Source organism: Takifugu rubripes, chromosome 11 (assembly GCF_901000725.2).
Source record: "Takifugu rubripes chromosome 11, fTakRub1.2, whole genome shotgun sequence".
In the NCBI taxonomy this organism is placed as follows: Eukaryota; Metazoa; Chordata; class Actinopteri; order Tetraodontiformes; family Tetraodontidae; genus Takifugu; species Takifugu rubripes.
In genome coordinates, this window is record NC_042295.1 from 3,441,187 (window position 1) to 3,464,797 (window position 23,611).

Consider the following 23,611-nt stretch of genomic DNA (forward strand, 5'->3'; position numbering starts at 1 on the left):
ATAGGTCAGGTTTATATGGACACTGGTTGTGGGGGTATGATTCCATTCATTTCATCCAGAAAAACAACACCACCAAGTCGCTTCCTTTTTACCTCAAGACCAGTAAATCTACTCAAAGATCAGGACCTGAACGTTCATAGTTGTACTGGTGGCTTCAAATGATCACCGACACTCCTGAAGAGTAAAAGTTGCTTTTTTTCCTCAAATGAAACTTAAGTCTGCATTTCATCAAAAACTCGGTGTGGTCGTGTTAAACCGTCTTCAACAAGAGCAAAGCCAACATTGTAATCCAAGAAGTTATAGTATTATAACGTTTATAAAGTTTAAACTACTTCATGTCAATGCACTAATTTATCCTTTGCCAGTGCAATTTTAGCAAGAGAAGAAGGGGAAAGTTCTCCTTGGGTGCTGGTAGCTCAGCCTGTTGAGGCCTGAGCTAAGAAGTGGAGGGTTCTTGGTTCAAGACCCAGTGCAGACAGAATATAGAAGGTGCTCTGGTAGTAGGGGAGGTGCCAGAACACCTTCAGAGCAATGCCAAGGTTTCCTTGAGCAAGGTAGCAAACCCACAGTTGCTCACATGGGGCTCTGCGATGAGCTGGCAACTCCTCCAGGGGGTGGACCTGCCATATGCAGCTGAGATAGGCTCCAGCACACCTCCCCATAATCTCAAAAAGGCCAAAACAGTCAAGATAATTTAAGTGGTGAGAACTGCAGTCATATCAATTCTCATTTCCTGTTTATATGCTTCTTCTTTCGGTTTCCTGAAAAACAAATCAAACAAAGCTCCGCCTGTTTATGGTGCAGTCGTGCTCTTGATCTTATCTCATTTATTCTAGCGCCGCTAGAGGGCGCAGCGACAGCGAGATCAGACGCTGTGCTCGTCTTCCAAAATAAAAGCCCAGTGGGCATTTCTGGCCATTAAATCAAATTTAATGTAAGTGGACTGAAAACCAAAAAATATTTAGACACAGCAGCGCAAAAAATAAATGTTGTGCACCATTTGGAGAAAACAAAATACATTAATAGGAATGGATAAAGTAGTTTCATTGTGCCATTTTCAGTTCACATCCTGATCACCAAGTAATGTAATAAACCCAAAAGGTTGTATGTATAGTCTTTCCAAGTGTTTATAACGTAGATATATATGTGTGTGTATTCGGAAATATTACTTTGCCGGGGAAAATGAGCTGTTTAAATCAATGAAAGTGGCCGACATTAAACATACTGAGATAAATCTTTCCTTTCTAAAGGCACACTGTTATCATATAATATTCTTATAAGGAATCGATTTTAATATCGTTATTTTTTCTCTATGTAATTTTTGGAAATCAGGCAGACGTCCGCTGAAAGTCCCTGGATGTCTGTCTGTCTGTAATTTGACTTCTTTGATGCTCTGATGCAGCCTGTAATCACCAAATTCTAATAATAATAGTCGTGGTTGAATGCCGCCGTGAGGTAACACATTTATTTTGGAGAATCACAGGAAGTGCTTGGCACAGTGACCACAGACTCTTGATGAAGGAGCGTAACTTGGTGCGGGACCTGATGTGCGTTCCCAACTCTGGACACAGCAGTGTGGGCTGGTTTCACCGAGACGCTGCGGAGCTCATGCGGAGCAGCTGGAAGCGGACGCGCACAGCAGCGCAACGGGGGCGGCTGCAGTGGCGAAATGAGGGCGGTGAAGTGAAAAACGGCCCCAAGAAGCGGACTGTCGACGCGAAAACAAAACCCAAGTAAGTTTCTTGGAACGCACGAAGTCCACAGAAGTAAATAACAGTTTAATGACTCTTTTAGTCCCAGTGTTTCGGGACGCGTTGAGGCGATTTAGACAGAAAGCAGATTAGCGGAGCTCGATCAGATCAGATTTCACCATTTTTCAGCGCGCAGGAATCCGCCCAGTTGTCCTTCTGGCTGGACGGGTCAGCCGCAATGTGTTCTTGCTCCATGTCCACCAGTAGGGATAAACTTTACTTTAGGCAAAGTCCTGCGAGGGATGCGCGCAGGGGCGACGCGAGCAGCCGCTAACGGAAAGGGGGCGGGTTGGGGGAACCTTTACGCATGTGACCGTTGGGGAGAATTGCTGCACAATCTTCACCGTCTCCCGGCAGGAAATCCGATCTGCTCAAGTGCCCGAGCAGTACACCCGCCTCCAGTGCTCACTTCACTGGCCATGACAGAACTTTTCTGAGATCATCTGGATACTTTCAGGAATAGGGAAAATGGGGAAAACAGCTGGGAACACTGTCCCTGCTGGGCGTGCACATGGGCGGAAAGACCAGTAGTATAAGACACTCTGATAGAATTTACGGTGAAATTCCCTATTTCAAAAACAATTTAACTAGATAAAACCTTTTAAAGACTAAAGTGTTATTATTTTTCTTGAAAAAAATTAATTTAAATACACAAGTGAGTGATAATAAACGTGTTTCTGGCATCAAATTAGGTTATGATTACTTCCTATCACTGTCTAGTTGTAGGCACTATATCATAATGACATTTTTTTGGAAGCGATATCCAATATTCTCTTGTGATCAACAAAACAGCGCAATACACGTCCACAAATAAAGGGATTTTGTTTTATTTTAAATATGAAAAATCCCCACCTTTATATTGTCGACAAACACATCAGTGCAGTATTCAATCTATTAATAATAAAATGCCCTTTTTTTAAAAAAGAAAAATAAAGTCTTTGACTTGGGCAAATAAGTGGAAATGTGAAATAATTTGTAAAATGTCTCAGATCAATGTTAAGAAGGGGAAACGGAGCGTTTCATGATGAACAGAATTCCCTTTTCATTCCCTTTTCCCTGTCATTTAAACATGTGCTGCGCCCCCTATTATAGACAGTATTACGCAGTGAACGCAGGAAGAGTTGGATGTTTTGATTGGGGCCTATTGTAAGCGCGCGGTGAAAGCTGAAGCGGCGACCTCTGTCACACTGCGAGGAAAAACCTGTTACATAAGCGGGTTTCATTGGTGAATTCAGAGCGCTTATCTGCTCCTCCAGTCAACCTTCCTATAGAGCGAACTTTGTTCCCTGTCCTGTCTGAATGTGCCACTGGAGGTGCTTCAAGTTCCCTAATTGTTTTACGACACTTGCTTTCTTTCGGTTTTACTCCCTGCCCCCGGCATCATTTGGCTGTAAATGTGACATTTTTACCTCCCAAACCACAAAATCCAAAGCTTTACGAACATCAAAGCCAAGACAAATGCAGCTGCACACCGGCATTTGTTTCTTGTTGCTTTTTTCTTTATATATATGCATGTTTAAAATAAAGATTTAACCAAAAAAATCTGGGTCACATGGAGGAGTGAGGAGGAATTCCTTCCGTATTAAGGCAGTCCAGCAACGTTCCGTGTTCATGCGTGAGCGGCATTTTTGCATGCCGATGGGTTTGATAGATGTGATGAGAGCTAAATATTCGTCTTTGGATAGATTGGAGACAAAGGTGCTGCTGCTCAGAGGGCAGCTGGGACCCTTGGCTCCGTGTTCCGACGGCAACGGCGTGAACAGGCCTCTCTGAAAGTGAGAATGTGCCGACGCTTGATTTTACACGTACGTGCCAATTGTCCACTCACCTCTGACTGCTGTGGCCTTCAGGTAACTGCGGCACTTGAAGGCAGAGCAGCTTGTTTAGGATTTATTACCGTGATTTATGACCGGGAGAGGAACAGCTGTTGCAGGAAGGTCGCGGTCCCGGCTGACACAAGAGGTGGAACAAAGGATGTGCGAAAAGAAAGTTGGATGGAGGGATGAAAATGTGTGGATAAAAATGAAAAACAGTTGGTTCCAGCTGTGGATTCACACATTCTCGCTCTCTCTCCTGCTCTCCATCTTATATACACACACACACACACTATATTATTCTTCCATAGGCCATAATGCGTTCCCAGCCATGGCCATTACAACCGAATGCCTAACCTTGCCCCTCACCCTGACCCTGACCCTGACAATCATATTAACCCTCAAAAAATCCTTTGAAGTTGTGAGGACCAGCTAAAACATCCTCACTTCCCCAAAAAGTCCTCGCTTTGGTTGTAGAATGTGGATTTTGTTACTCAAAATGTATTAGGTACAAGAACACATGGTAGTCACAACCTCAGACGTGCATCAAACATGAGCCATTTGCACGTGTCACATTCTATTTAACTTGTTAAACTCAGAATGAAATAAAGGCGTGTCTGCCTGATTGAAACACTGTGGTTGGATATTAAGAGAGCAACAAACAGATAAACAGCAGCAAAACGATGGCAACATTTAAGACAGCAGCTGATTTTCCTCCACAGTGATATGACAATCATGTTGAAATCATGGCTAAGATGAGACTTGTAATAATAATAATAAGACTTGCCATTTCATGTTTGGGTAATTAATCACCAATCAGAAGAATACACTTTGAAATTAAAACCCCGTGCAGAAACATACTGTATGTCTCTGTCACTTTATCTATTATCTCAATAAAATTTCAAAATAAAACCAAACCTTGATTTTGTGGAGCTTTAAAGGAGGTTAACATCAGTCACATGTTCAGTGTTCAGTGAAGTGGAAACTAAAGAAAAACAGCACATGGGGTGCAGAGTTCCACACAGTTAGACTTTGAACTTTTATAATCGGGTCCATGTTGATCCATGTTATGGCCACCAGACCAGAGCCAGCTTTGAATGAACCAGTGTCATTGTACACCATTAAAGTGCCCTTAATTTGACATTAATTTGAGATAACAGATGGTTTGTGTATATTAAGTGTTAAGAGAGCAGCTTACAGCTGTAGTGTTGGGATAAACATCCATATTCACACATTTTTTGACATGATCTGACTGACCACTGGGGAAGCTTCTGGTCAATTAGTGCATCACAAAGTTATCAAAACACACTCACACACAGATCATTGCGTTGCCTATTTCTTGCTGATCCATTATGATCAACATCCCTGGAAAAGTCATATCAGTGTTAATCCAAGAATAAAATATCCCTCTTTTTCTCACCTGCCCAGCAACCACAGTTGAAAATTAGTGGCTGGACATTCCCTGTAAACCAAAACTTGGGCAGTTATCATTTATTAAACAATGCACATTACACTGTACTGAAGAGTATGTTAGCATGCTATGCTAACAGCATGCAGCTATCTGATAAGCATATTTTCATAACATTTTGTAAATAATTAAACACTAGAAATTGATTGTTTACTTACCCTATTTTTCTCTCTAGTAGCCTAATTAGTTGTTCTTCCAATTGTTCTTTAGGGTTCAAGTTTTGCAACTAAAATCAAACAAACTAATTGGCAGCTCTGGTGGGGCATCCAACCAGATTCCAGGGGTAGCTGGTGCCACCTCCAGCCCCCCTGGGGGTCACACCCCTGTCCTGACCCACTAGTATTCTGCAAACTGTAAACACTGTTACAGAAGTTAAGTAAAACAGCCTTTTGTCCTGTTTAATGCGACAGCTGCAGTTGCGACGGCTGCAGGAATCCTTCATTTTGGCCTTTTCCCATCCTGCATTTGAAGATTAATTCACTTTCTTTATCACCTGAAGGGTTCTGTCCCGTCTATCAATGTACAAGAGCGCTGTGTCATCATCAGGCCGCACTGACTGTTCTTTTCTACCTGTTACACAACTTTTAACCCCTGTCCACATTTATTGAATTGGGTGAGAGTGTGTACAAACAGCACACACAGACTCATTGGTGCAGTGGCAGGACACACAGACAGTTGCAGCAGCAGTTGAAAGAAAGGTATGAAAGGCTGATTTTAATCACATCTCTCTGTTGTCTTGATATTTTATACATTTATACATCTACAGCTGCTGTCTTTCTTTGTTTACTGAGGTTTTTGTTGTTTCAAGCTTTCCTTTCTCTTTTTGTTGTGCACTCACTCATAGACCACAGGGAGTAAAAACTTAAGTGATCAGTGATAACGCAGTTGCATGTTCATTAAACCATTATGAAGTCTTCAGTAAATTTAAAAGAAAAAGGTACCCAAAGGTAAAACTCATGTAGTGTTAGCAAAAAGAGTTTTACCTTAAATTTAAACTCCCAACTGAATTTCTGTGGAAAAACGGTGATGACTTTGAGAACAAAATGATATAATCTGAAAGGTAACAAGAGAGGGCTTTGTTTCTGTTGACACATTGGTCTTTGTGGACTCACGGTGACGTGTCTGAACTGGATCTATCTGTGTGTGCGTGAGAGAGAGCTGAACTCTTCCCAGATGTGTTCTGGGTGACTTCAGTCTGTGTTGAACAATGTGGATGTTGCAGAGAAAAACACAACTTAACACAAACTTTGAAACCAGCGGCACGATCTCTTTCTTTCTGTCTTTCAGAATATAATGGCACTCTGCGCGTGGCTCCTTCTATGGCTGCTGGCCCCGGCCTCGTCCGGCGCCGTCAACAACTGCCACCCTGGATGCCATTGCGACGTGGAGAGCTTCGGCCTGTTCGACAGCTTCAGCCTGACCAGGGTGGACTGCCAGGGGGTGGGGCCTGGCATCACCATGCCTGTCGCCATCCCGCTGGACACGACCCACCTGGACCTCTCCTTCAACGCCATGGGACCCCTGACCAACACAATGTTAGCTGGTCCCGGCTACACCACCCTGGTCAGCTTGGATCTAAGCAACAATCATATAACAAAGGTCAGTGGTGCCCCCCTCCCTCCCTATTTTAGACAGTATGTCTCAGAACTTACTGTGAACATTCTATTTGGAGCATACCTAAAGAGAAAATCATGCTTATGTAATGGCGTGGAAAGATAAAATCCCAGACAGCGCAAGCATTGTTATCACGGCTCCAACTCCGTCAAGGATCAAAAGTTATTCCACAGAGTTATGTGTGTAATGTCATTGAAGATAACTGTCATGTCAGCTGGCAAAGTTAATTACCACACGAGTAATTACTATTCACTTTGCCTTTCCTTTCACAGATAAGCCCCAACGCGCTGTCCAAGTTGCGTTACCTGGAGAGTCTGGATCTGAGCCACAACGAGCTGGAGCAGCTCTCCCCCAGCTGTTTCTCCGGCCTCCCGTTGGCCGAGGTCGACCTCAGCCACAACAATTTCCGGGAGTTCGACATGGATGTGTTCACGAATAAAGCCAACGGTGAGCCTGTCAGTATCGATCTGACTCACAACAAGCTCGTGTCCGTCTTCGCCACCTTGCACGGGAGAGTTTTGCAGAGTCAGAGCTTAAATCTGTCAGCCAATCAGCTGTCCAGCGTGCCTGATCTGACTGGACTTTCACTCAGGTTGCTCAGCCTGGACGGTAACCCCATAGCACGCATCACCGAAGGATCTTTCGCTCATTTGAAGGATTTGATCTATTTATCCATCAGTGGCCTAAATGATCTTCGGGAAATTGAGCCCCGCGGCTTTAAGGGTCTTCAGAGCCTGCAGGTTTTGGATCTCGTAAACAACCCTAAGCTGGAGACTCTAAGTCCTGCCATCTTTAGTGGACTGGACTCTCTGGAGGAGCTGAATTTATCTGGCTCAGGCGTGTCGTCGTTACCAAATAACATGCTGAGCCACTTGCCCAGTATTAAGAGGATCTCGCTGGGAAAAGGTGTCCGGTGCTGGAGAAGCCAGAAACAGGCGCAGTTCCACCGGCAGCTGGGTCAGCTCCAGCACGATGATGTGCTCAGCTGTAATGTGAAGGGCGTCATGCTGTGACACTGTGGGAGCTGAATCCTTCTTAATTGGCCAGTATGCTCTGTGAACACGCTCAAGGTTTCCAGCATTGCGGCAGGCTGTAAGTCACCGTTTCCCACTCAAAAAAAGGAAAAGGGCGGCATGGTGGCGTGACGTTGCCTCAAGGTTGCATGTTCTGCGTGGGTTCTCTCTGGGCACAGTCAGCTGACATTCTTTAGGAGACACGCTGACTCGAAACTGACCTTAGATGCAAATGTGAGTGTGCGGTTGTCACCCCCAAGACCCCAATGAGGGAAAAATAGGTGGAGATGGATGGATGGATGGATGGATGGATGGATGGATGGATGGATGGATGGATGGATGGATGGATGGATGGATGGATGGATGGATGGATGGATGGATGGATGGATGGATGGATGGATGGATGGATGGACGTAAACAATCATCTAAGTTCAAAGTTTTAAGTGGACACTAAAGGGTTAAAATGACCTTTTATTTCCCCTTATCTTCCTGATATGAGAGCTGTGCCTTATCTGCTTTAATATACAACACGCTGTTGTTTGCTACTGTCTTTTAAATATCCTTGTTCCAAAATTAACTGGAAATTGTCTTAAGCTTTTAAAGGAACCTTTACAAACTCCTACAAATGCTGTAACTTTTTCATAAAACCACATAACAGATTTCTTTTTACTTTTACTTGTGGTCTGAAATGATAGAAACCTTTCATCTGCCCAGATAATCTGCGATGCCTGGTGTACGTCTTGTAAATTTGGGCCAGATTAAGTCATTTGCACTTGTTCAGAAGCTGTATATCATTTTTTATACACATGCACTTTCCCAGAATGTCAGCCAGGCAAAAAAAACCTCCCATTATTCACACTTTTAACTCAAAACAAGAGCGTTAGACTGCGTAGACCACTAAGACCTTAATATGACTTTGAATGTGATGCATTATGGGAATGATTTAAGGGACCCGTTAACATTTTGAGGGAAAAATGTGTCTTAGCTTTTTGATGAGTTTCTCTCCAGCCTACCTGAGCTCAGCAGAAAGAGAGGTTGGAGAAACTGAAGACCAGAATCAGTCCCAATATTTTACAATAAATAGCTGCACTCAACAAGACTGAGGACACAAATGAAGATTTAAAGAGGAGAAGCTTCAAGGTCGCTCCTATTAGCTTTCTGTTCTGCTCTCGCTTCTCTCCCACTTCATAATTAGGGCAGAAGTTCAGGTTCAGATACTTTGATGTTAATCGTATCTGGTCAACCCACACCAGCCAAGCAGTTTCTGTTTTTATCTTCTCATCAACTGCTTTCCAGCTGATTAAGTTGAATCAAAGGGGACAAGTTGCCGCTGGCTCACAAAGAAGATATTACCACATCAGTTGCCTTCTTGATATGAATTTTAGGTAGGAGACCACAGTGGGACAGATGTTCTCCATCTTTGTTACTGCCCGGCTAGTATTGATTGTAAAATCGGAGGTGTAAACCAAGGAAATTGGACAGTGAATCCTGTATGAAGACATGTATTGGACCTACTGTGTGTAGATCTACTCTAATCCCCTGGTTTATACTTGTGTTGTACATGTAAATGTGCCTTGGCCGTTTTCTGACAACCACCAAAAGTGCCTGGCTTCAGAAGGGTGTTTAACAGTCAGGACAAATATTCAAAGGAAGGACCGCTCAAAGGAATAATAATTCTGGTCAAGCAAGTAGTTTAAGCAAAGCTACTGCTTACGTAAGGGAACCAATTTGCTCTTGAACGTGCATTCACATACTCTCCGTAAAAGCCTCAAAGCAAATAAAGCAAGAGCTTGTAAAACTGTCACTTGAAAAGATACAGAAAAGGTCTCCTGGAGGCAAACAAAGGTTAACCACCAGCATTCACTGGTAATTAATTTGAAACCATTTTGGTATTATGGGTCTTGTACTGTCTAACCTTCCGTGTGCATTCCTGTGGTATCTCTGTGGACCAAGACAAGGATCAGCCTCAAGACTGCATATTCAAGGTTTAGAACGAGCAATCTTTAGCGGCTCTTTCAAAATCACGTCTGTCAGCAGAAAGTCACATGATTCCCTTAAATGTTCTATGTCTAGAATTATATTGTATGTACCTTTATACAGTAAATATATAATAAATTGTCTTTGTAAAACCTGAAGTGTGCTGAATCTGCTCTCTAAATGTGAACTATGAAACAAATCCAATGATGAACATGTCAGTGTCTGCTGTCTTTTTTTTCCATTTTGCTATGCTCCCTATTTTCAAGGCCGTGCTGAGTCACAACCGGGTGTGTCTCCACATCACAACGTGATTTCTTCAACCTATTAGGCTCCATCGAAACCCCAAATATGGTCATCTCATAATTAAAAGTATGAAATTACCCAAGACTCTTTTAAGGGTCCTGAAAAAAACTTGACAGTGAGGCCAGAATAAGGCAGGAGAACAGGGAAGGAGACAGAACCAGAGGCAGGAAGTTGGATTTGAGTCATGGCAGCTGTGTGGTGTCTGGCCACTAAACATCCACCTTTGTGGGACGCGTCCTTTAGGTATTAGTGACTAAACCAGTGATGAGCATGTAAAGTACCGGTAATGGTTTATTCCGTGTGTTTGTGCTCGTGAGAGGGCGAGCTCTGTGCTCAGTGGAGTTCTGACAGAATAGTAAAACACTTCCAGATGTTTGTGTGCCTTCTCCTTCTTCTGTGGTCGTTGTTCGTGCCCGTCACACAGCACCCTGTGAGAGAGGTATCTTTGCTTATATTTACTGGGGCGGGAAGTGACCGAGACATCACCAGTCGCACCGACGGGGTTTGGAATATTCAGTAAAACAGAGTTGAAATGGAAAATGCAAGTGTTTGTGATGCTTTATTCAGCCGGGACCGTGTATCCTGTGAGGCAATATGTCTCCATTGGTTTTCATTTCTTTATTTTCAGGTTACTGCAGTACAAAATTTGGAACACAATGTAACTATGAGCCAAAGACTCTAGGATGGTTGGTTAGACTGTGTAAGTGGGATTAAATCTGATGGGTTTACAGAGTTACAGACTGAAGCGGTGAGCTGCTGTGTTTCATTCATGCATGCAGAACCCAGCTTGTCTTTAATAGGTGCTCAGGTCTCGCTTCAATGGCTCCCAAACAAATTTAATTGAAGCTCTGATAGTTAAGTCGCCTCGCTTCCACGCACTTTGCTGTCTTCATGAAAGACGCATGATGTTTACTTTTTAACCATTTTGCTTCTTTTCGATGTGTTGTGTCATTGAACTTTTTAGTTTCCAGATAAACACAGGACGGTGATAGAGGCCACAGTGAGATTGCTCATAAATGTTTTATGCATGTTGCACTTTTTAAAGAAGAAAAAAGACATTATTTAAGAATGAAATGTTAACTAACCCAAAATGAAAACCTCTTGCTGCTGACTTTCATAGTAACTCCTGTAAGAATCAGTACATTGAATTGAATTGATTTCTTTATTTGTCAATTTCTTCACATATAATTGACTTACAAAGGAATTGAAATTGCGTTTCTCACTATCCCATGCGTAGACCAGCAGATTTCAGGCACAAGAACATATCCTAAACTGAGGTAGTACTAAAGTATAACTAGCTTAAGGCCTATGTTTTTTAACTGGTACTAAAATAGGAGGACAGGATAAAAATGTAACACTAGTAGAGTTTCAACAGTATACATAGAAAGTGGTGTACTGTGAGTTAGCAGCCCTGGTTATAAGTGGTAGTGAGTGGCAGTGGCACTAATTATACTTATACTTACACGTATACCTTTACTACATGGGAAGGCCAATGGGATCACTGGAATAAAGGAGTTGAAGTTGGTGTTTAGAGGTGATGAAAGCCATCGAGTCAATGAAGCGTGTCTGTAGGAGGGAGATGACAGAATCAAAAAGAGGAAGAGCTGAATGAATGTTGCTGCTGTTGCCACTGCCGCATTGTTAACCCTCACCCACGTGTTGTCCTGTCATGATCCCAGGAACCACAAACCGTTTGACCCAATCAAGACTGACGGGGAGGTCTGCTAATGAGGGGTCGCTTTGAACTGGGCACCACATGCAGTCTCTAACATGACCGTTGTGCCTTTGACCTTGTGCTTAACCTCGACCCACATTCCTCTCAGCATTTCTACCCTTTTCCACGAAGGCCTTTATGAGCTGTGCAAATCACCTAAATGCCTATAAACACTATAATCTCACACCTGACTACAGTATGTAGGACATTGCAAAACTTGCTTTTGCACTTCGGTCTCCATAGTTACGCCCTTGCAATATTGTGTTTAGGGCTCCATTCATCGCACCAGGTCGCTCAAGATTTATATTTTTATGTTGCTGAAATACAATATGACTATAGAGAGCTTTTATCAAATGTAATGATTTTCCCAGAACAGCAGCGGCTTCCACTTGCATGTAGACAAATATTGATTTCAATGAGTATCAGTTACAACTGTGGCTATTAAAAGACCAAAAGGAAACCTTGAAATGGTGATAGAGGTGTTTTTTCTTCTGCTTCCTGAAATGGGGGGGTTAGGGTTGGTGACTTCAGCGATTTCCTGTTTCAATTGAAGGAAAAGAAAAAACATCAACAGGACGGCTAAACAAGCCAAAAGTGCACGGAAAGCGTGCAGGGGTAAACATGTAACAAGGGGCAAAGGTCAGTTTGTTTGAAATGTATGATTTCAATAAAACTAAACATCTTGATATAATAGAGTATAAACTTTCACTGTTCTAAAGCCACATGTGTTTCAGTGCTGAGCGTTACTATCAGCTCAGTGCAGCAGGAGCAGCAGGGGAGGCGGGGGCTGCTGGGGGTTTCAAAGAAGGAGTTTGCCCCTTCTGTCATCCTCCATCTGGTTTCCATCAGGAGCTTGCTGGCCTGGACTGCCAGTGTTTTCTCCTAGGATGCAACGTTTTTCCTTTCCCTTCCACCAAAGATCTCTTTTGCCCGCATGCTTCTCCATTGTAATTCCTAATGTTCACTATCAGAGGAAAACATTGCATTAATTAAAGCATTTTTTTGGATGATTTCCTTTTTTAAAAAACTTCAATTATTGGGTGCTGTTATGTTTGAGAAAGGATTTCACGTTACATTAACTTATATCATCACGTACCTCTTTGCATCCATTTTATCCAGGATCTTCCAAAGTCCTTTCCTCACCTACAACCATCCAAAATGCAGCCGTGAAGCTTCTCACAGGTTCTAACAGACGTCCTCCTCATACTGCCCCCCACCCTCCACTGACTGCTTTTCAATTTTACACTTCACTCATCACTATTAAAGAACCTGCACCCACTCATGAATTGTGAATTGTTGACCCTGCGTGAACCAGCTTGCAGCCTGAGGGCCCATGTGGGGTATTTGTGGCCCAGGTTGAAGCCTAAAGATGGCCAGTCTGCTGTCAGGGGCCCTCAGCTTTGGAACAGCCTGCCTGAGGCGATAGCTGGATAGGTCCTCAAACACTTTTAATTCTCCTCTTGAAGGTCAATTTTACCATCAGTATTTTAAGGGATGTCATTTTGCTGACAATGTACGATCTTTTAAATCAACCAAACCCTAAAACCACTGAAATCATACAATGTAACTTGGTAAAATTCATAAATATATTTTGCAAAACACAATAATGTGGGGATCGCCTGGGGATCCCCCTGGTTGAGCTGGAAGAAGTAGATGGGGACAGGGAAGTCTGGGCTTCTCTTCTTAGTCTGCTGCCCCCACGACCCGACTCCAGATAAGCAGTAGAGGATGGATGGATGGATGGACAATAATGTGGACTGTATACACACTTATGCATATAGTGTATTCCCCATATATTAGATGTTGGCTCATCTGTGTGTAAAAGTTTGCATCAAAATCAAATAAATTATAACGTCGGAAACTTTCTTTCTCTCTGGTCATATCAGATTACTTTACCGACCTTATGGGTGAGAGCGACATCTAGTGGAGGAGATTTAGAGGTACACGGGAGTGTCGCTCAAAGTGGAGGTGGAGGTGTTATTCCGAGGCACTATTTTACGGTCAAATGGACTCGTCCATGTGTCTCAGTTTAAATGCATCCGGTTAAGTTTAAGATGATCAATGCTACATTTTGGGTGTGTAGATAGCAGTAAAACTTGTTGACGCCAAACTCATGCTCAAAACCAAAAATGTTTTCATGTTGCAGTTGCGATCTGATCGACAAAGCATTTTTAAGCGCAAAATGATCAACTGAATTTCATACATGGTAATTATTTCACTTTTATTCACGTTGATTTTTATGAAACACACAGTGTGTATATTCTTTGTTATAAAGAAATACTGAAGTTTTAAAAAAATGTGCTCATTTGTAACTGACAAGGGATTTAACCCTCAAAAGATCCATCAACTCAGAGTATCGACATGATAGGAAACATAAATATTCAATAATTTAAAGAAGAAGATAGATTAATATCTAGGCATTTTGTATGTGTCCAGCACTAAAGATAATAAAGTTTTTCCTCATCAAAAACCCATTCATTTATATAAGAGCTCAACTCTATCAACACTGTTGCGGCTATATTCAGTCCAGACGTGGTTCTGTCACATGTACTGTGGGACATCAGCAGTTGAAGATGGAGTTGGTCGGCAGGATGCGCCAGACCTTCCTGTGGGTGTAACTGTACTCGTATCGCAGGTTATCACGGAAGAAATACAAGAAACCTGAGAGGAGCCAGAGTGGGAACACAATTAGAGACTAGAAAATGGAGGAAGATTAAATGAAATGACTGTAATGTAAAGTTCCCTACCATACTGATAAACAGCAGCATCGATTTTATCCCCGATCCCAGGGAAGTCTTTCTCAATGGATCGTGGGTATCTGCTGTCCATGCGGCCTGTCGCTTCATCGTAGCTGTGAGTGACAAAAAAGACAGAAATTTAAAATTCAAAGACCGCAGAGCTCTGCTTTTCTGCTGGAGAAAAACATCACAGTATACTAGCAATATTATGTTGAGGTATTGAGACAAACCTCCAGTATTCCTCATCAGTAAAGAGCAACGTTTTCCCGGTGTCACTGATGTGCACAGCTGCGTCCACCTTTCTGATTTTCTTTGGAAGCCCAAATTTGTGGATGTACTTCGGGTAGCCCTCCACGATGTCATATCCATTTAAAGCCCACATCCGGATCCCTGGTGAAACAAAGTGGCTTCTTCAGAAACAATGTTGAAAAAAAATGTCTCCCTGGTGATGTTCCTCCAGACAACTCACCGCTGAAAATGATGACTTGATCTTTTTCTGGGTTCTCATAGGCTGCATCCACTTTGTTTCGGAGGGAGGGCCATGTCGATTTGATCAGAATCTGATCAGGTTCAGGCATCTGAGGATGGAGACGCCAATAGAATCTGCAACAAACAGGTGACATATAGCTATTATTTTATAATATATATAATAGTAAGTCATTATACTATAAACAGAATGAATAATACTCCATAAGTCCTTGTCTTTCATCAGACACCTGTCCATACCTGTCTTTAAAGACCATTGTTTCTCCTCTAAGTCCTGTAACAGCGTCAATGCTCAGCATGCGGTCACATTGTTTTGGGGCTTCTGGGCTAGGCGTGACTTCAGTGGGGTTTGGGTTTGGGCCTGAAATTCAACCCAACGTTAAAGCCCTGGCCATCGAGAACTTTTTCAAAATATTAATGATGACCCTGCAAGTTCCTACCATAGAGCTCTTGAATGCCTTTGACGTCATCTACAGAGAGCAGGAAGCCTGTTCTGTATGAGTATGTGGGGTACATGAGGGCTCCGGCATCTGTGGAGTGACCCATACCCAGAGCGTGTCCCAGCTCATGAGCTGCTACTATGAACAGGTTGTAAGCTAAAGAAAAAGCACATTCAAAAGGTTGTTCAGGAGTTTCCTTTGGTTATCACAGTAAGGCATCGAGGCAGGAGTAGAATATCACCTGTGGAATCTTTAGTCCAATTTTCATCCTCATCGAAGTGAACATCTCCTCCGATGCCTTGGCCGGGCGGGTACGCGTGGGCCAGCAGGCTATTCGGCCCGTCAAAAGGGTTGTAGTCTCCGTGTTCTGCAGACAGAAGACAAGGATCAGAATGAGCGTGAGTGACCACTACGCTGCAGGAACCTCTCCTACTGAATCAACGTTTAGCGTACCTCCAGAGCCAAAGCTGATCATGATGTCAGCGGTGCCTGTGTGCAATTTCTTAAAGGTCAGAGGGGTGACAGCAGCCCAAAGATTCAGGGCCTTGCGGACGGCTTTGTCCACGTCAGACTTCTGCAGATCGGGGGTATAATCTAAAATCCTGAGAGATCAGAGGGACGGAGGGAGATGAGACTCACTTGTGACACTGAAGATCTCCCTCTGAAGAGGGCAACAGCACCCTTCACACGCTGTATATACCTGAAGGTTAGTTTATTAGTGTTCCACTTAAGCTTCCGGGGGAAGTGAGTGTACTCTCCAACGTCTGGAACTCCACATCTGGCCTGCTTCATCACCTCCACAGTTTCTTCATTCAGACTTCCTGTCACCTTAGAGGACAGCACACTGGTCACATGCTTGTTAAAACTCCCCCAAAGGGTGGAAACTCAGAATCATAACTTCCTGTTATGAGGATTTTTCCCCCTTCTCTTGGAGATAGTTTGTGAGTTTAAAAATAAGAGAAAATAAGACTACCGATAATTTATTCACTGGATCGCATCACTTGTACAGCTGTACATTGAAATGTGAAGTACCCTGAACACACCTCTGTCGCCATGCCCTGATCCTGGGTCAGAGCTCTGGTCAACACCCAAACAGCCTGTTTCCATTTGCCACCTGAGCAATGAATACTCGCAGATCTGATTACCTTGAGTTTGAAGAATCGCTGCATTTGCTTGATCGTTTTCTGGAAATCTCCAGCCGCCTTCTGTGACCCTTGGAGACCGACGGGAAGCCCATAGAACCGACGGAGGTACTTCTGTGGAACAGAGGCACAACGGTATGACGACGTGCAAGTTGCTTGACAACTTGACCAAGTTGTTCGGTGCGTGACGCCCGACAGTGGCACTTAGGCGAGGTTCAGACTTTGACTTGAGGATAAGAGATTATCTGTTTTTTTCCATTCTGGTTTTCCAGAGAAAATATCGGCTTTTACAGCAACTTGGTGAAATTGAATGAAAATTGTAAATATACTAAATGAAATAAAGTAAAAAAAGTTGATAGTTGACAATAATCATAGATTAAACTGCACCATCATGGAAAAAAAACATTGTTTGATTGTTTTCACCCATTCTGGGTGAAATCTTACCTCTGCTAAAAGCCAGGTGTCTGTGTCATCGGCCGGCAGCGGCAGGGCGGCGGCGTGAGCTGCCAGCAGCAGCAGGAGGAACGCTCTCATTGTTGCACCTTTGTTGTCCGAACCACTTATTGGTCACAACAAGCCCTACCTTGTATTTATACTGCTTTGGGGTTTGACAGCTGCATTTTTTCCCCTCCTTTTTTCAGAATCTAAGGTGATTCATGTAAAAGCACCCAGCCACTTCCCCCAGTGACTGTGGGTGACTGTACTTGCCCTTCGTAAACATTTTCCAATCCTGCATTGGAAGCAAAAATGATGCACTTCATGATGAAATGCATTTTTATTTTTGATGGAAAAGGGATGAACGCAGTGCTTTTCCAGTTCCCGACATCAATAAATGATAAACCATCCAGTTAAAGACACTTTGACTTGACTTATGCCACAGTGATGACACTGACGTCCACGCGATGTAGGCGGATATTAATAAGTTATTCACATAACAGAAGAGTTTGTAAAAATTGGTAAAAGACGCTCTCCCTTTGTTTTACCTGTCGCTTCAAAGGAAAGGACAAAAAAAGGAATCATGATCTTTAGTTACACCCTGAAATATACATTTCAAAATAGCAGTCGGAATCCCCCCGTGGGGGGGTGTTTGGTGGGAACATAATCAGAAATATGCACAGTTGCAGCACGCCCATGTGGGTGAGTCAAGCAGCAACATGAATCAGTCGTGACGCCACAACAACATTGAGCTGATTAAGACCAAACCAAACAAGCTCGTCAAAAAATAATGTTTCCCTTAAATCCTGATCAGGTTCCTTGTTAGTCCCAATTTGACTCAAGGCCTCGAACGTGCATCCCAGCCATGTCAGCCGGGACCCAGCACAGCCCGCTACAGCACAGTTTATTGCTAACATGTGATAGCGCGTTCCATCCACAGATTGTTTAATGTGTTGTTGCGGATCAGTGCTAGAGAAGTTGATCTAAATCAGCAATGTCGGAACCCAGTCCTCCAAGACTGCAGTTCAGCCGGGTTTTCTGTCTTCAGGCAGAAAATGGCTTTCACCAAGGTGAGTGGGAGCCCAGATGAACGCCTCTCAATGTGGTAGGTCAGAAAACGTGGACCTGGATTACAGGCCTTGTGGACTTGTGGACCTGATTTATTTATAGTTATGGTATCTTTACTTATATTTACTGGGGCGGGAAGTGACAGAGACATCACCAGTCGCACCGACGGGGTTTGGACTATTCAGTAAAACAGAGTTGAAATGAAAAATGCAAGTTTTTGTGATGCTTTGTTCAGCCGGGACCGTGTATCCTGTGAGGCCAGATGTCTCCATTGGTTTTCATTTCTTTATTTTCAGGTTACTGCAGTACAACATTTGGAACACAATGTAACTATGAGCCAAAGACTCTAGGATGGTTGGTTAGACTGTGTAAGTGGGATTAAATCTGATGGGTTTGCAGAGTTACAGAGTGAAGCTGTGAGCTGCTGTGTTTCATTCATGCATGCAGAACCCAGCTTGTCTTTAATAGGTGCTCAGGTCTCGCTTCAATGGCTCCCAAACAAATTTAATTGAAGCTCTGATAGTTAAGTCGCTGCGCTTCCACGCACTTTGCTGTCTTCATGAAAGACGCACGGTGTTTACTTTTTAACCATTTTGCTTCTTTTCGATGTCTCTCTCGGCATCGCAGTCTCGGAAGACAATAGATTTCTTGTGCCTGGGAGTTAGGTTTTAACACAGCGTCTTCTGTGGCTGAGAAGGCCAATGCGTGAGGGGCAGACATGGCCGTAGATGTCGCAAGTGTGGGCCACACCCGAGGATGGAAACGGTGAGGAGGAGGCCTCTTGTTGCTTTCTCTATATCCTCTTTGTTTCGTGGTGTTTTGCCAGATTGTTTTCATAATTGAGCAGCCTGGTGCGGAGCGCCTTCTGCCACTTGAGGCGATCCTGGGCAGTGACTTCCCAGATGTCAAGGCTGATGTTGAAGCTCTTGAGGTCTTGCTTGCAGACGTCCTTATAGCGTAAATGGGGGCGTCCTTTCTGTCTCTTACCAGACAGTTCGGCAAACAGGGTGTCCTTTGGAATATGTCCATCATCCATCCGGCAGACCTGGCCCAGCCAATGTAGACGTCTTTGCCTCAGTAGGGAGTACATGCTTGGAAACTGTGCTCTCTCTAAGACTGCCGTGTGGGTGACCATGTCTTTCCAGGTGACGCCCAGTATACGCCTAAGGCAGCGAAGGTAAAAACTGTTAAGCCTCCGTTCTTGGTGGGAATATAGGGTCCAGGTTTCGCTACCATAGAGGAGTGTACTAATGACACAGGCTCTGTACACCTGCACCTTTGTATGTGTAGTGAGCTTTCCATTGTCCCATGCCCTCTCTGTCAGCTTCCTGAAAGTTGAGGCAGCTTTTCCAATGCGTCTACTGAGCTCAACATCAAGGGACAGATTGTCAGTGATGGTGGACCCGAGGTAGGTGAAGTAGTGATGGGACGATGATACCTCAAGGAGTGTATTGACACACTACACAAACTGTGTCGGCACTGTATTGATACTGTGTTGGTCACCCGATAGTGACCCCTGCAGTAGTTATAAAATGATTGCAGGTAAAGGAATTCCTTGTTTTCTAAACTGAGTTGGTATGTAAAATATAGCAAATTTGAGTTACAATTCAGAGTTACAATTTTTTACTTATGTACACACATTCTTTGTTAACTTAACTGTTAAATCATATGAAATAATACAAAAAAGTGATTAGTTTATGAATTTTTATTGAGGAACAAAAGTTTTTGGAGTGTCTTTGCTCCAAGGCGATTTCTCCTCTTAAACACCAGCTCCCCAGCCTTAGAAAATACTCTTTCACCCGGTGCAGATGACGATGGTGAGCAGAGAGTTTTAAGTGCAAGTTGATGCAGATGTGGATATGTTTTCTGGTTCTCTCACGAGTATCTGCCAATTCTTCATTGCCATGCCGAGCTCTATAATGCCTCAGCATTGATGAAGTGCTCTTATTGATGTAAGATAGCTCTGTGGAGCAGAGCCGACACTTCACCTACAATAACATAAAAAGTTACAAACAATTCAAACCTCTTTCCAGAACAGAGTAAAAACTAAGGTGGTGCATTGCATTCACTTGTTAAAAAACTAGACACCCTATCTCATGATTTCGAGATCAGGATCTGGTAATTACGAGATAAAATGAAAAAAGCAACTGTAAGGCTTTTTAACTGACTATCATATGTATCACAGGTCATTCACTTGATAAAGTGAGGGCAATGCGCCACCGTTAAAAATTGTAGAGAACAGTAAACAATGCTCAAAGGAGAAAAATATTTCCCTTGTTTGGAGTCACAAGATCAAAATTATTCCACACTGGGGAAAACTTCTTAGAACGATCCATAATTGCGCAACTGCAAAACTCCATCCAACAAACCCACGACATGTCAATACAGTTTGTTTCCTTATAAACACACTTTGGCGCGGCACATCCAAACGATACAATTCCTGTATCGGTCACGTGATTCTTTCTTAAAGCAATACAGGCACCGATACGGGGTTTCACTCTTGAGCTCTCGGCACAGTGCTGACGCACCAGTGTCGCTCGTCCCATCACGAGGAGACGCTGCCCGTTTTCATTCATTCTGCCAATGCCATGGGAACCTAGGCAGGATGGCCAAGCGTCGTGGTCTGCACCAACTCTTGCATTAAAGTCTCCAAGCAGGTAAAGCTGATCTTGATTGGTTGATTTGGGATGTTTTTTACTGTCACCTCCAGCTCGTCATAGAATTTGTCCTTCACTTCTTGGGGGGCGCTTAATGTTGGCGCGTACACACTCACCAGGTGGTGGTGTTCAGGCAGAGGGTTAAGATTCTCTCTGATCCACCAGTGGGTGGCATTAATGCTCCCAGTAGCATGTTCTTGACTGCAAAGCCAACCCCATATTCCCTGGTTTCACCAGGGGGCTTCCCTTGCCAGAAGAAGGTGTAGTCCCTTTCTCTCAGTGAACCTGAAGAGAGGAGTCGGGTTTCCTGAAGGGTACAGATGTCAGTTTGTCGCTTCAAGAGTTCGTTGTTAATGACTGCAGTCTTGCGGGCATCTTCTATGGCAAGCAGGTTGTCAGTTTGTCCGGGCGTCATGGTCCTGACATTCCAGCATCCCAGATGTAGTGTTGGTGTCTTTGCTTTTTTGTTTTGTTTTGTTTTTTGCTTGGTGCGCAGTTTACAGCCCACTTGTCGGGATGAATCCCTGAGCTACATGCACCCAATGAAGCAGGCAGGCTGTGGCGGGACAGCACCTTATTGGCTGGGGGCTGCCCAGCTTGAGGCGGTAATACATCTCTCCCACCGACGGAGGTAGCCCCTGGCGCCCATCTCTACGCCAACCGAGAAAGGGCTTATAACCGGTAACTGCTAACCTCCCATGTTATGTCTGAGGAAAAAAGACGTTATTTAAGAATGAAATGTTAACTAACCCAAAATGAAAACCTCTTGCCGCTGACTTTCATAGTAACTCCTGTAAGAATCAGTACATTGAATTGAATTGATTTCTTTATTTGTCAATTTCTACACATATAATTGACATACAAAGGAATTGAAATTGCGTTTCTCACTATCCCATGCGTAGACAAGCAGATTTCAGGCACAACAAGCAGATTTCAGGCACAACAAGAACATATCCTAAACTGAGGTAGTACTAAAGTATAACTAGCTTAAGGCCTATGTTTTTTAACTGGTACTAAAATAGGAGGACAGGATAAAAATGTAACACTAGTAGTGTTTCAACAGTGTACTGTACATAGAAAGTGGTGTACTGTGAGTTAGCAGCCCTGGTTATAAGTGGTAGTGAGCGGCAGTGGCACTAATTATACTTATACTTACACGTATACCTTTACTACATGGGAAGGCCAATGGGATCGCTGGAATAAAGGAGTTGAAGTTGGTGTTTAGAGGTGATGAAAGCCATCGAGTCAAGGAAGCGTGTCTGTAGGAGGGAGATGACAGAATCAAAAAGAGGAAGCGCTGAATGAATGTTGCTGCTGTTGCCACTGCCGCATTGTTAACCCTCACCCACGTGTTGTCCTGTCATGATCCCAGGAACCACAAACCGTTTGAACTGGGCACCACATGCAGTCTCTAACATGACCGTTGTGCCTTTGACCTTGTGCTTAACCTCGACCCACATTCCTCTCAGAATTTCTACCCTTTTCCACGAAGGCCTTTATGAGCTGTGCAAATCACCTAAATGTCTATAAACACTATAATCTCACACCTGACTACAGTATGTAGGACATTGCAAAACTTGCTTTTGCACTTCCGTCTCCATAGTTACGCCCTTGCAATATTGTGTTTAGGGCTCCATTCATCGCACCAGGTCGTTCAAGATTTATATTTTTATGTTGCTGAAATACAATATGACTATAGAGAGCGTTTATCAAATGTAATGATTTTCCCAGAACAGCAGCGGCTTCCACTTGCATGGAGACAAATATTGATTTAAATGAGTATCAGTTACAACTGCGGCTATTAAAAGACCAAAAAGAAACCTTGAAATGGTGATAGAGGTGTTTTTTCTTCTGCTTCCTGAAATGGGGGGGTCTTCAGAAACATGGTGGCTTCAGCGATTTCCTGTTTCAATTGAAGGAAAAGAAAAAACATCAACAGGACGGCTAAACAAGCCAAAAGTGCACGGAAAGCGTGCAAGGGTAAACATGTTACAAGGGGCAAAGGTCAGTTTGTTTGAAATGTATGATTTCAATAAAACTAAACATCCTGATATAATAGAGTGTAAACTTTCACTGTTCTAAAGCCACATGTGTTTCAGTGCTGAGCGTTACTATCAGCTCAGTGCAGCAGGAGCAGCAGGGGAGGCGGGGGCTGCTGGGGGTTTCAAAGAAGGAGTTTGCCCCTTTGTCATCCTCCATCTGGTTTCCATCAGGAGCTTGCTGGCCTGGACTGCCAGTGTTTTCTCCTAGGATGCAACGTTTTTCCTTTCCCTTCCACCAAAGATCTCTTTTGCCCGCATGCTTCTCCATTGTAATTCCTAATGTTCACTATCAGAGGAAAACATTGCATTAATTAAAGCATTTTTTGGATGATTTCCTTTTTTAAAAAACTTCAATTATTGGGTGCTGTTATGTTTGAGAAAGGATTTCACGTTACATTAACTTATATCATCACGTACCTCTTTGCATCCATTTTATCCAGGATCTTCCAAAGTCCTTTCCTCACCTACAACCATCCAAAATGCAGCCGTGAAGCTTCTCACAGGTTCTAACAGACGTCCTCCTCATACTGCCCCCCACCCTCCACTGACTGCTTTTCAATTTTACACTTCACTCATCACTATTAAAGAACCTGCACCCACTCATGAATTGTGAATTGTTGACCCTGCGTGAACCAGCTTGCAGCCTGAGGGCCCATGTGGGGTATTTGTGGCCCAGGTTGAAGCCTAAAGATGGCCAGTCTGCTGTCAGGGGCCCTCAGCTTTGGAACAGCCTGCCTGAGGCGATAGCTGGATAGGTCCTCAAACACTTTTAATTCTCCTCTTGAAGGTCAATTTTACCATCAGTATTTTAAGGGATGTCATTTTGCTGACAATGTACGATCTTTTAAATCAACCAAACCCTAAAACCACTGAAATCATACAATGTAACTTGGTAAAATTCATAAATATATTTTGCAAAACACAATAATGTGGGGATCGCCTGGGGATC

At 43.4% G+C, this 23,611-nt stretch overlaps 2 protein-coding genes and 2 long non-coding RNA genes across 5 annotated transcripts; 1 reads left to right on the forward strand and 3 right to left on the reverse strand.

The window, feature by feature from the left end:
* Positions 1–1,450: 1,450 nt before the first annotated feature.
* Positions 1,451–2,039, reverse strand: LOC115251422 (uncharacterized). Its single transcript, XR_003889984.1, has 2 exons — positions 1,871–2,039; positions 1,451–1,708 (listed from the first exon to the last, which is right to left on the reverse strand). It is a non-coding gene; the product is annotated as an uncharacterized lncRNA (long non-coding RNA).
* tsku (tsukushi small leucine rich proteoglycan homolog (Xenopus laevis)) lies at positions 1,594–9,795 on the forward strand. Of its 2 annotated transcripts, none has more exons than XM_003968261.3 (3): positions 1,594–1,733; positions 6,321–6,632; positions 6,920–9,795. In XM_003968261.3, exons 2-3 carry the CDS (start codon positions 6,327–6,329, stop codon positions 7,658–7,660), a joined length of 1,047 nt encoding a protein of 348 aa, XP_003968310.1. In that variant the 5' UTR covers positions 1,594–1,733; positions 6,321–6,326; the 3' UTR covers positions 7,661–9,795. The 2 variants fall into 2 exon arrangements, with proteins under 2 accessions (XP_003968310.1, XP_011606542.1); XM_011608240.2 differs by lacking the exon at positions 1,594–1,733 and adding an exon at positions 5,628–5,731.
* Positions 9,796–13,854: 4,059 nt separating this feature from the next.
* On the reverse strand, positions 13,855–17,015 carry LOC115246417 (collagenase 3-like). The gene is made up of 11 exons (XM_029844382.1): positions 16,905–17,015; positions 16,464–16,574; positions 16,019–16,146; positions 15,772–15,920; positions 15,560–15,685; positions 15,319–15,474; positions 15,119–15,239; positions 14,862–14,995; positions 14,623–14,782; positions 14,402–14,505; positions 13,855–14,315 (listed from the first exon to the last, which is right to left on the reverse strand). Exons 1-11 carry the CDS (start codon positions 16,992–16,994, stop codon positions 14,215–14,217), a joined length of 1,380 nt encoding a protein of 459 aa, XP_029700242.1. The 5' UTR covers positions 16,995–17,015; the 3' UTR covers positions 13,855–14,214.
* A 3,978-nt stretch (positions 17,016–20,993) lies between these two features.
* Positions 20,994–22,618, reverse strand: LOC115251468 (uncharacterized). The gene is made up of 3 exons (XR_003890022.1): positions 22,442–22,618; positions 21,777–21,879; positions 20,994–21,327 (listed from the first exon to the last, which is right to left on the reverse strand). It is a non-coding gene; the product is annotated as an uncharacterized lncRNA (long non-coding RNA).
* Positions 22,619–23,611: the final 993 nt, after the last annotated feature.